General features: G+C 40.9%; 1 protein-coding gene across 8 annotated transcripts in view; it reads right to left on the bottom strand.

The window, feature by feature from the left end:
- The window catches only part of LOC122556571 (solute carrier family 22 member 5-like), a 121,655-nt gene that overhangs the window by 65,746 nt on the left and 43,577 nt on the right, over positions 1-12,332 (bottom strand). For all 8 annotated transcript variants that reach the window (XR_006313571.1, XM_043703385.1, XM_043703386.1 and 5 more), the window contains one exon: positions 827-998. Coding sequence is in view for 7 of the 8 variants with exons in the window: in XM_043703385.1 (XP_043559320.1) it covers positions 827-998 (172 nt within the window). In the remaining variant the exon portion in view is untranslated. The remainder of the gene's footprint in view (positions 1-826; positions 999-12,332) is intronic.

Below are 12,332 nucleotides of genomic sequence, written 5' to 3'. Positions count from 1 at the left end.
TGCCTTTATTATTGTGACATTACATACTGGTGGGGGGCGGGGGGGGGGGGCGAGCGGGCAGGCTTCAGATATATTATTGGGATGTCTTCCAGGGAAAGTGGGACTGGTACAAGAAATACAAACTGCACCTAAACTGGAGGGTTATGCATTAGCAAGGCATTTAGAGGACTTGCCTTCATTGCTCAGATTTTTGTGAGTATAGGAGTTGGGATGTTATGGTTGTACAGGATGTTGGTCAGGCTTCTTCTGGACTACTGTATCCATTTCTGGCTGCTTTGTTATAGGCAGGATATTACTAAAGTTCAGAAGAGATTTACCAGGCTGTTGCTAGGAATAGAGGGTTTGAGTTCTCAGGACAGGCTAGATAGGATGGGGCATTTTCCAGTGGAATGTAGGAGGTTGAGGGGTGACCGTATCGCGGTTTACAAAATCATGAGGGGTCTAGATAAGGTGAATGACAGGCATCTTTTCCTGAGGGTGGAGGATTTCAAGACAAGGTGGCATATTTTTAAGGTGAGAGGGGAAAGATTTAAAAAAGATACAAGGGGCAATTTTTTACACAGAAAATGGTTTGTGTATGGAATTAACTTCCAGAAGAAGTAGTGAATGCAGGTACATGTTTAAATGTTTAAAAGATATTTAGATAAGTACGTGAATAAAGAAATGCTTGGAGGAATATGGGCTAAGTGCAGGTAGGCGGGACTGCTTTAGTTTGGGATTATGTTCAGCGTGGACTGGTTGAACCGGAGGGTCAGTGTCTGTGCTGTATGACTCTATGACTATGACTGTACTGATTAAATAGGTTAGGTTTCTAATATCCACTTACCACCATAAAGGTATGTATATCAGGCCAACAAGAGACAGGATGAAAAGCAACATCTTCCAGCTTCGTATAAAGTACGCAACCAAAGGCAAGAACATATACCCGAATGCATAGGAAATGCCAACTCCCAGTGTGCAGTATGTAATTCTAATGGATTTTCCAAGAAGTTCTGATCCTGTCAAAAGAGAATAACCAGGTCAAGAACAATGGTAATTATGATTTATTTGCTAAATTTGTTCCACTTTCTACTATTGCCATTGCGATAGAAAAATCACTTTCTGTTCATTTATAACACTTAAGTTGAATGCTCTTGAAACTTAATCCACATAGCAAGTTATGTGGAGGCAAAAACAGAAGTTGCTGGAAAAGCGTTAACATTTCGGGTCCAGTGACCCTTCCTCAGAACTCAAGTAGGTAGTTCTCCTTGAAGGAAGGGTCACCGGACCTGAAACGTTAACACTGATTTCACTCACAGATGCTGCCAGACCTACAGAGTTTTTCCAGCAACTTCTGTTTCATTTCTGATTTACAGCATTGCAGTTCTTTCGGTTTCTATTAAGTTATCTGGAGGATTTTATCACCTTGGCTTGTTTCAGACAACTCAGAGAAGGCAGTGATTGCACAATTTAAGCAGCGATGAGGTGAAAAATGGAGCTTGACCAGGATAGGGAGGAGAAAGAAAATGATGCAGTATTTTTGAATATCAATTGACAATAAGATTAAATTTGAAAGGCAATGGAAACAAATAAAAGTGCCTTTTCTCTTTTACGTAAATCATTGTATCAGTTTGTATAAGGTAATGGTTCTGAAAGGGCTGATGTTGGCGATTACCTTGGGCTCTCACCAATCTGCTGATCTCTCACAGTACTGAGTCGGAATTGGGGAGTGCAGCTTTAGATCCTGATTAAGTTAGATGTGTCATCCTGATAGTCTTAGCAATTATGCCTAACTAGCCAATGTAAATTGTATCTGTGAACAGAAAACCTCTGTTTGTAGATTTAATAACATTTCACATGGAACAATACTCGTGAAGTCTTATGGTCTGTGAGTTACAATCATATCAGCTATGGTTGTTTGACTTCTGCTCCTATTCATAAATATTTTCTAATCAAGCTGTTCAGAAATGTTATTACACACCTCTGAGCTCCTGGCTCAGTAGTAGGGACACTACCACAGCACCACAATAGCACATTATCATGAGGCCACTACTGCTCTGGTGTAACCCAGTTCATATTCTGATCATGTGTTAATTTGACTTTTAGGTTTAGGACCTGTTAGCATAAACAATGGCATAAGTAGTATTTTGGGAAGTCATGTAAAATTCCTTCAGAGAGTTGATGTTCAGAGAATTGATGAACCATGGAAGTAAATCAATTGAAGAATTTTGTCTAGATTATATGCCACAAAAAGGATACAAAGACAATGGAGAAGTTAACCCTCATACAGCCACAGAAGTATAGAGATATAAACCATGGAATTGGTCTCCTGTAGCAGGGAGACCAGAATTGAATGCAGTATTCCAAAAGTGGGACAGAGTGACAACTGCAGATGCTAATGATTAGAGATGAGAGTGTGATGCTGGAAAAGCACAGCAGGTCAGGCAGCATCTGAGGAGCAGGAGAATCGATGTTTCAGGCAAAAGCTCATTCCCGATGAAGGACTTTTGCCCGAAACACCAACTCTCTATTCCAAAAGTGACCTAACCAATGTCCTGTACAGCTGTAACAAGACATCCCAACTCCTATACTCAATACACTGACTCATAAAGGCAAGCTTACCAAACGCCTTCTTTACTATACTATCTATCTGTAACTTCACCTACATAAACCTTATCCTAATGCCAACAATATACAAGGATGATACTCAATCTGAAAGTTTATAATTATTAGGGAAGACTACAGAACTTCCCTCTGCTCTGGAAAAGAGAAGTTAAATCCAATAAAGAATTTAGCAGAATCATTTTTACCCAGAGAATGGTTAGAGCATGCAACATGCTACCACATGGAGGAGCTGAAGTAAATAACTTGGATACAGTTAGGGGGAAGAGAATTAGTGCATGTGAGAAAAAAAATGTTTAGGATATGCTTTAGAATTAAATGAAATAAGATGGGAACAGGCTCAAGCATAAATAATGGCATAGACCACTGAGGCCAAATGTCTGTTTTTATGATGTAAATTCATTAACACTGTTTAAAATTTCACTCAATGACATCAGATTTTGGAGCAACTAATACAAAACGGGTGCTCTACAAACCTGATCCAACTACTTTAAATACTGAACACAGCCTAAGTACTCTTCCATTGGACGTTTTGTATCAGCAAATCTTATTATTTAGGAAACAGAGGGGTGGCATGGTGGCTCAGTGGTTAGCACCATTGCCTCACAGTGCCAGGGATCTGTGTTCAATTCCAGCCTTGGGCGACTGTCTGTGTCTGCATGGGTTTGCTCTGGTTTCCTCCCACAGTACAAAGCTGTGCAGGTTAGGTGGATTGGCCCCACTAAATTGCCCATAGTGTTCAGGGATGTGTAGGCTAGGTACATTAGTCAGGAGAGATGTAGGGTAATAGGGTGGGGGAGTGGATCTGGGTGGGATACTCCCCGGAGGGTCGATGTGAACTTGTTGGGCCAAATGGCCTGTTTCTGCACCGTAGGGATTCGATGATATATAGGAGACTATTTAGGGATCCACAAGAAAGTACACAAACAGTAACATGTTCTGTTGTTATGAAACAAGCAAAATAAAGTTGCAATATTTGGATTAATTATTAACATAATAAATAAAAATTAACTAAGAGTTACATGTCACAAGAGCGTTAGAGATCCAGTGTCTAAATATTTGAAATGCAACAGAATCAGGAAAAGATTCCCAAAAATGTGCTTGTCTGAGGGTATTGAGGGTGTTTCATTGTGGTTGTGGTATTAATGTGGAATCTAATGTAGAGTTCCCAAGTGGGAAATGAGGTGCTGTTCTTCCAGCTTGCGCCATGGCACCTTCTCTTGTAACCCCAGAAGGTGTAATATCTGTCCATTTATTTTCTCCCTCTTCACTATCCAAGGGCCCAAACACACCTTCCAGGTGAAGCAATGCTTTACATGCACATCACACACTCTAGTCTACAGTATTCGCTGCTCACAATGTGTAAACTGGGTAATCACTTCACAGAACGCCTATGTTCGGTTTGAAGAAAGACCTTGAGCTTCCAGTTGCCTGTCACTTCATCACACCACCTGTTCCCTGGCCAATATTTCTGTCCCAGGCTTGCTGCAATGCTGGAAGAACGGCACCTCATTTTCCGCTTGGGAATTCTACAGCCTTCTGGACTCAATATCGAATTCAACAATTTTAGGTCATGAGGCACCTATTCCCATGTCCTCACCCCAACCAATATACACTAGGCGTTGTTATCACATGGTCTGTTCTTACACATAACCCATTGTTAATCATTAATAGTCCCCATTAGCAGCTATTAATTCTCAGGCTGACAATTATCTATTCCTTTGTTTGACCAACTGCTCTTCTCTCTCTTTGGTTTATTTCCACCGATCATTTACTCTTTACTCCCTCCTCCACTCTACCTTCTGCATAAATTCTGACCTTTTCCTAGCTAACATCAGTTCTGAAGAAGAGTCACTGGACCTGAAACATTAACTCTGATTTCTCTCAGGCAAAAATCACACAACACAAGGTTATACTCTGACGGGTTTATTTGAAGGAGTGCTGCTCCTTCATCAGGTGCTAGGATCAACACTGGCATTTCCACATCCTGATTTCTCTCCACAGGTGCTGCCAGGTCTGCTGAGTTTTTCCAGCAATTTCTGTTTCTGTTTATATTTCTGATTTCCAGCATCTGCAGTTCTTCTGGTTTTGTTTTAGCTAACATCTAGATTTTGGTTACTTCAATACATAGAGCGAGAGAGAGCTGAAGAGAGTGTGCAGCCTGGGTGGTTTATTTTCTTGTACGGTAAATACACATGCCATTCACCTGCCCAGGTGCCAACAGAGATTTGTTGTCATGCTGATGACTTCTGGCATCCTGAACAAATCCCAACTGCACAAACCAATCAGTAATCTGTTGCTGAATGAATCTTATTCTGCACACAAACATTCCCAGTGCTGCGGCATCTCAGATTTCATTCACCACTACTTGAAGGAAGCAACATTGAAGTAACAATTCACAATGATTCCCAGTAACCTGTGTTTAAATACGTGGCTTTTCCTTCCACTGCCCTTTTCCTATTTTGTCCCATAATCCTAAAACAAAGCAAAATAAAATATGTGCATTTTTTGTACATATTTACCTTAATTTCAAGGGCTTGATTTTTGTGTCACTATCTTGAACTACTTCTAATAGGTCCATAAAACACATGATGTTGCATTAAGCACCAGTATTTATCTGACATTTCATATTCACTTGCTCCTCTCCTACTGATGCCATCATTTTAGCAGTCACATACCATTTAGCACCTTTCAACCTGATGATTAGATTAGATTATTTAGATTAGATTACATTACAGTGTGGAAACAGGCCCTTCGGCCCAACAAGTCCACACCGACCCGCCGAAGCGCAACTCACCCATACCCCTACATTTACCCCTTACCTAACACTACAGGCAATTTAGCATGGCCAATTCACCTGAATGCACATCTTTGGACAGTGGGAGGAAACCGGAGCACCCAGAGGAAACCCACGCAGACACGGGGAGCACGTGCAAACTCCACACAGTCAGTCGCCCGAGGCGGGAATTGAACCCGGGTCTCAGGCGCTGTGAGGCAGCAGTGCTAACCACTGTGCCACCGTGCCACCCACAATGATTCATAATGTCATGTAAATCATCTGACATTTCTCCACCATCAATCGTTATTGGCTTATTTTGTTTCTTCCTTGTGAAGCACACAATGCAATATGATTCAGCTTGCAGTTAGAGCACTGCTTTCTTCACATGGATCCACTTTCTTCTCTTATGTTTGTGATGTCATCTGCTATATTTATATCCTGCCCTATGGCCCTGACCTACTTGCTGACCCTTCTGCATTTTTTTCTCCTTCTTTTCAATATTAGAGTCATAGAGTCATTATTCTTCTGTCATTTGTCCTGGAATGTCTCTCAGCATAATACAAACCCAATCTGTTCTTCCATTAAAATACTATACCTGATGAGTGCCAACTTCAAGGCCTCTGCAAGCGCCAATAGCTTTCTTAACATGTTTCTATTCCCTCCATGGATGTGCTGTTCCACAGGATCTCTTATTCTTAAGACAATCACATCTCTGATAACATCATCTTTCAGTTGTCTCAGCTCACAGGAACTGTTAGCTCTGTCAGCTCCATCACATACTGATTAGTAGTTTTCCTCTGCCACTGAGCTATGATAATGAACACATACTATTCATAAGTGTGGGGTGGAAAAAATGCCTTCAAAGCCTTCCACTCTTCTTTTGTCTATGTTCTCTGCTTGTCAGTGAGGTTTAAACTGCATTACTGCTTGTCACACTCTTCTCCTAGCACAGATACCATGGCTGCTGCAAATAATTGCCCAAGCTTTTCATTCAATTCTGTAGGTATGTCATAGCTTTGCCACTGAGGTTGGAAGTTGTGTTTTACATCTCCTTTTGTTTTCACACCAGCAAGAAGTGACAAATTCACAGCCATTCTAATCTTATTTAGCACCTTAAAACTGTAGATTACCTTTTTGATTCCTGTTTACTGGATTTTTCCAGTAACTGGATTACTTGCAGCTCTGCAAATTCACTCAAACACACCTTCAACACTGATACTCTGTTTCATGGACTGAAATTAAAGCAATTTACAGCATAGGTAGAGGTCACATGACTATGGCAGGCAAGACAATACATTATGTTCAGAGGCATTTGACAAACACTTTGTCTTGGAAAAATTAAGACTTGCACACATGTAGGGACTTCAAAACTACAAGACACCCCAAAAGTGAAAGTGAAGTTGGTTTTTAAGTGTAGTCACTATTGCAACATAGGAAGCAGAGGAACTCATTGGTATTTAACAAGCTCATGAAATACAATCATTTGAAAATGTGCACATAATATGTTTCTTGCTAGGTTTATTAAGGGATAACTATTGGCCAGGACACTGGAGGTGTCTCCCTAGTTCTTAGAAGCAATGTCACATGGTCTTTCACATCCATCTAAGCATGCAAACTGGGCATCAGTTTGATATCTCACCCAAATGGTGTCTGGGCAATTCTCCCTCAGTACTGTGCTGAAATGTTAGCCAAGAGTTTTGTGCTTAAAGCCTTGGAATGGAACTTTAACACAAAATCTTATAATTTAGAAGCAAGTGTGCTTCCAAATCATATGTAATGGACATGCTCTCAGTGGGCTTTGTCTGAATGCATCCACATTATTGCTTCAATATTCTGTGTGATAGCAAGTTCTACATTCTAATCACTCCATGGACACCTGAATTTCTTAGAGGCTTTATCAGTGACTATCACAGTGCTAAAACCCTAGTTTTGAATTCTTTGTAATTCTGTGCAATTCACGCCACTCCATAACGTCCTGTGACTGATGTTGCTCTAACATTGTGTTTACTGAAAATAGTTCAACATCATTGTTCATTTTAAGATTGATTGCTAATTCAGGTTTATTTTTATAACAAGACTCCAATTCACTTAGAATATAGAACATTGAACAGTGCAGCACAGAAATAAATCCATTGGCCCACCATAATGTTATTCTAAACTAATCCATCTGCTTGTGCACAGTCCATATCCTTCTATTCTCTGCCTATTTGTCTGTCTGTCTAAATGCCTCTTAAATTTTTTATTCTAAGAGTGGTATATGCTCTACCACTTCCTCTGCCTGCATGTTCCAGGCATCTACTACCCTCTGTGTAAAAACTTTATTTGTACATCTTTTTTTAAACTGCCCTCTCTCACTTTAAACCTATAAACACAAATATTTGATACTTTTGCCCCAAGAAAGAGAATCAGACTATCCACTGTATCCATGCCCCTCATAATTTAATATTCTTCTATCAGATTGCCTCTCAGCCTCTAGAGCGCTAAGAAAAACAATCCAAGTTTGCCCAACCTCTTCTTATAGCTAAAATACTCCAATTGAGGCAACATTCTGGTAACCCTCTTTTGCACTCTCTCTAAAGCTTCAACAATCTTCCAATAATGTGGTGACCAGTGCAGCACACAGTACTATAAACCACTGAGCCACCATGCTGCCCTTAAACAGGGAGCTATGGACTTGGACCCCAAGATCCCTCTGTATATCAATGCTCCTAAGGGTACAGTCATGTACAGTATCCTTTCCTCTTGCATTTGAGTTCCCAAAACGTATCATCTTATACTTGTCCAGGTTAAACTCCATCTCTCATTTCTCTACCTAACTTTGCAGTTTATCTATAACCTGCTGCATCCTTTGATAACCTTCCACACTATCCACATCTCTATCAATTTTTGTGTCATCTGCAGACTTAGTAATCAGATAACTGATATATTAATATATGTAAATGATTTAATTCAAATTATTTACATATGTTACAAACAGCAGAGGTCCCAGCACTGAGTCTTGTGGGACACCAAATCTCCAGGCAGAGAAAACATCCCTCCACAATCACCCTCTTTCTTCTGTAGCCAAGGCAATTTTGCATCCAACTTGCCAACCCACCACATATCTTCTGGACCAGTCCACGAGGAGGGATCTTGTCAAATGCTTCAGTAAAGTCCATGTAGACAATGTGCACTGCCTTATCCTCATCTTTGGCACTCTCTCAAAATTGACGTACCCCACAGTATCAACAAGCCCCCTCTAAACTAACCATCATCCATGTCTTTCTCCTTGGTGAACACCATTGCGTAGTACTCATTAAGAACCTCACCAACTGCCTCTGGCTCTATACATAAATTCCCTCCTTTTTACTTGACCGGACCTCCCCTTCCCTTCATGAGCCTTTTGCTCCTAATATAAGCATAAAATGCCTTGGGATTCTCCTTAATCCCACTTTCCAAGAACATTTCATGGCCCCGCCTCACCCTCCTAATTTCTTTCATACTTTTCTTTCCGGCTTCCTTTATATTCCTCATGGGCCTTGTTTGATTTCTGACTCCAAAACCTTGCCTATGACTCCTTTTTGTTTTTAACTAAACTTACAACATCTCTTGTCCACCAAGGTTCCCCAAACCTATCATCTAAATAGAAAGGGAGCTGATTAGAGGTTTGATCAGTTTTAACAATGTTATAGTTTTAGATGGTGTTGTCCTGCAATCCATAATATATTGAAATATATTTCACTTACCAAAACCTCTAAACTGAAATAAAGGATGAGAACTATTTTATGAACTTCTGAGATTCTTATATGTTATATATATAAGCTCCAGGGTAAAGAATATTCTGGTTTGGAATCGTGTGCTTATGATACATTGATTTTTGAGATTCTCAACATTTGTTATACTAAATATAGATCTTGCATTGCTGATAGTTATACACATCTTGCTGAGCAGGTGCTTGAAGAGCTTCTTGAAGAGCTGTTGATTAAACAATAGTGCACGGAATGTACCAATTTACAAAACTGACATTTTATGTTATCATTTCTGCCATTACATAAATATGTGGGTCAACAAAAAAAAACTTGTCGAATTAGGATAATAAAATAATAGCACAGTGGCAGTGGAGTGGGCACTGGAGCAGAAAGTCAGTAAGTATAGAGACCCCTAAGGGGAAGGAGCTTGAGTCGAAGGCAAATATGGTTAAGAGTGGTAAAGCAGTCGGGGAGGGATTGCTGACCTCAGTGGAACTGGAGGCTTGGACTGTATTTGCTTCAATGAAAGAAGTATAACAGGAAAGACACTTGAACTTAGAGCCTGGATTAATGCATGCAATTATGATGTTGTTGTTAGCACAGAGACATGGTTGAAACAGGGACAGGAGTGGCAGCTTAACGTTCTGTTATATTGGTGTTTTAGACAAGACAGAGGAGAAAGCACAAGTGGTGGGGGAGTTGCAATACAGATTAGGGAACATATCACAGCTGTGTTGAGGGACAGAGGGTGGTGGGTGGGTGCCTGGAATACATTGCCAGTGGAGGTGGGGTAAACAGCCAAGTTAACAACATTTAACGTGTATCATTTTTTTGTAAATATTTTTATTTGAGAAAAAAAGATATTAAATTTTTTTACAAAATTACAAAATCACTACAAATAGTGTGACAACTTTATCATATAATGACAATAACAGAAAACAAACTACTACTCAACTCCACAAACCACTGAAGAGAGAGAAAAAAACCTACAAAAACTACAATTCAATAAATAACTAAGAAAAAATAATGAAACCAAGTTATACCAAGGTAACAAGTTATGTTCAGTTAAATTACTAAACTCAGTGCAATCCCATCAAAGTTCTCCACCACTCGGAGCATTAGTAAGCAAACCCGTATTTGTTCAGGATTCTTCCACCCCAGGGGTCCCCGGACCGCCAGACATAGCTCTCATGACTACTCAAAGGCCCTGATCAGTATAGCTGAGAAGTCTGCATCTATATAATTCAGAAAGGGCCGCCATGTTCTATAAAACAGCTCCATTTTCTGGTGAACTATACTTGTAAGGAAGTCCAGGGCTAACTAATCTATGCCAGCCCGAAAGTTCCGGGGGATTCTCCCATGTCCAGCTCATTAGAATGTTCTTTCTCGCACAGAATGCAAGAATATTAAACAATTTCTTCCCATGCACATCCAAAGAGGGTAGATTTGGAAGATCCAAGAGGAGGGACACCGGATCCAACTTAACCTCAGTTCCAAAATCTCTTCCAAAACACTCGTAATGGCATTCCAATACCTGCGAAGCTTGTGGCATGACCACAAGCAATGAGTAAGAGTGCCAACATTTGTTTTACATTGGGGCACATTGGGGATGTTCCTGTCTTAAATTTTGCAAACTGCTCCCGTGCCAAATGAGCCCTGTGGAGTACCTTCAGTTGCACAGCCTGCGTCCTGTTACAAATCAAAATCTTCCTTATGTTCGCCCAAATATCCTCCCACACCTCTGACAAGATTTCTACCCCCAATTCTCGAGCCCAGATTCTGCATAGCCACTCAATGTCCTTTGAAATATTACTTCCTAACAAGTGATAGAGGGCACTGACCGAGAGAGCGCCCGTGGACCGAAGCACTCTCCTCTCCATATGCGACTTATAGGGACTAACTGTCAATGTCATCTTTTATTATAAAGTCCCTAACCTGAAAGTAACAAAAGAGGTCTCTCCTAGATAGCTCATATTTCTGACTCAGCTGCTCGAAAGACATCATGACCTCCCTGTCAAATAAATCTCCCAAACAGGAGACTCCTCTAGACTCCCAGAACATAAAGCCAGCCGTCGACGCCAGCCGGAATCCCAACATTTCCACGATGTTGGGAAGTTTTTTGTAAGTTGCCCTCACCTTCCCGCATCATTCTCCATGCTTTAACAGTGTTGAGGACAATTGGGTATCTGCAATGGTCCATAACAGTCCTCATCGTGCCCAAAAACAACAAATTGATGAGGGAGCATTTTGTCTGGGAGGCTCGATGTCCAACCAAATTGATCGCGGGTCCTGGCAGGTCCAGTCAGCCATATGGGATAGTAAGGAACTCAACTGATAGTTCTTAAAGTTTGGAAATCCAAACCTCCTATTCCCTGCGGAAGCTGCAATTTATCCAGCTGAATAAGAGGCCACCTGTGATGCTGGATGAAAGATCCAAGCCAACTGGAAAGCCTCCATCAAAGGGAGCATTCACATGGGATATAATAAGCGAGGAAGAACATTCATTTTGGCTAGAGCTATTCTACCCAACCAAGATATCGAAAGATCCCCCCAACTTCGAAGGTCATGCCTGATCTTCTCTAGCAACTGCACAAAATTAGCTTTATATAATTGATTGAAGGCCGGGGTGATAAAAATACCTAAATACAGGAAATCTCCCTTGACCATCCCCAAAATCGGATTTTCTAGTAAGGTCCCCCACAGGCACGACCTCTGACTTCATAAAATTAATTTTATACCTTGAGAACAAACCAAATAGATTAATCACTTGTATTAAATGAGGCACAGACGTCATTGGATCAGTTAAAAAGAGAAGAACGTCATCCACATAGGGAGTGATCTTATGCCTGCCTGAACCTACCTCCAGCACAGTTATGTTGGGATCCCTCCAGATAGCCTCCATCAGCGGCTCAATCACCAATGTAAATAATAGCGACGAGACAGGGCACCCTTGTTGGCTGCCTCTGCTGATACTAAAATTATCTGACCGTATACCATTAGTGAGAACCGCTGCGTTTGGGTCAATCTATAATACTGTCACCCACTTGGCAAAATCCCCTCCAAGACCAAACTGCTCCAGGAAATAAAAGAGGTACAGCCATTCCACCCAGTCAAACGCTTTCTCTGCATCAAGGAATCGACTCATGCTGGAGTACCTGGACCATGTTTAATACTCTTCTAATCTTGCTGGTAGACCTACAACCCTTGATAAAACCTGTCTGGTC

The sequence above is a fragment of the Chiloscyllium plagiosum genome, chromosome 14 (genome assembly GCF_004010195.1).
Source record: "Chiloscyllium plagiosum isolate BGI_BamShark_2017 chromosome 14, ASM401019v2, whole genome shotgun sequence".
Taxonomy (NCBI): Eukaryota; Metazoa; Chordata; class Chondrichthyes; order Orectolobiformes; family Hemiscylliidae; genus Chiloscyllium; species Chiloscyllium plagiosum.
The sequence above is the reverse complement of the archived record's forward strand: the minus strand, read 5'-3'. Positions and strand labels throughout refer to the sequence as shown.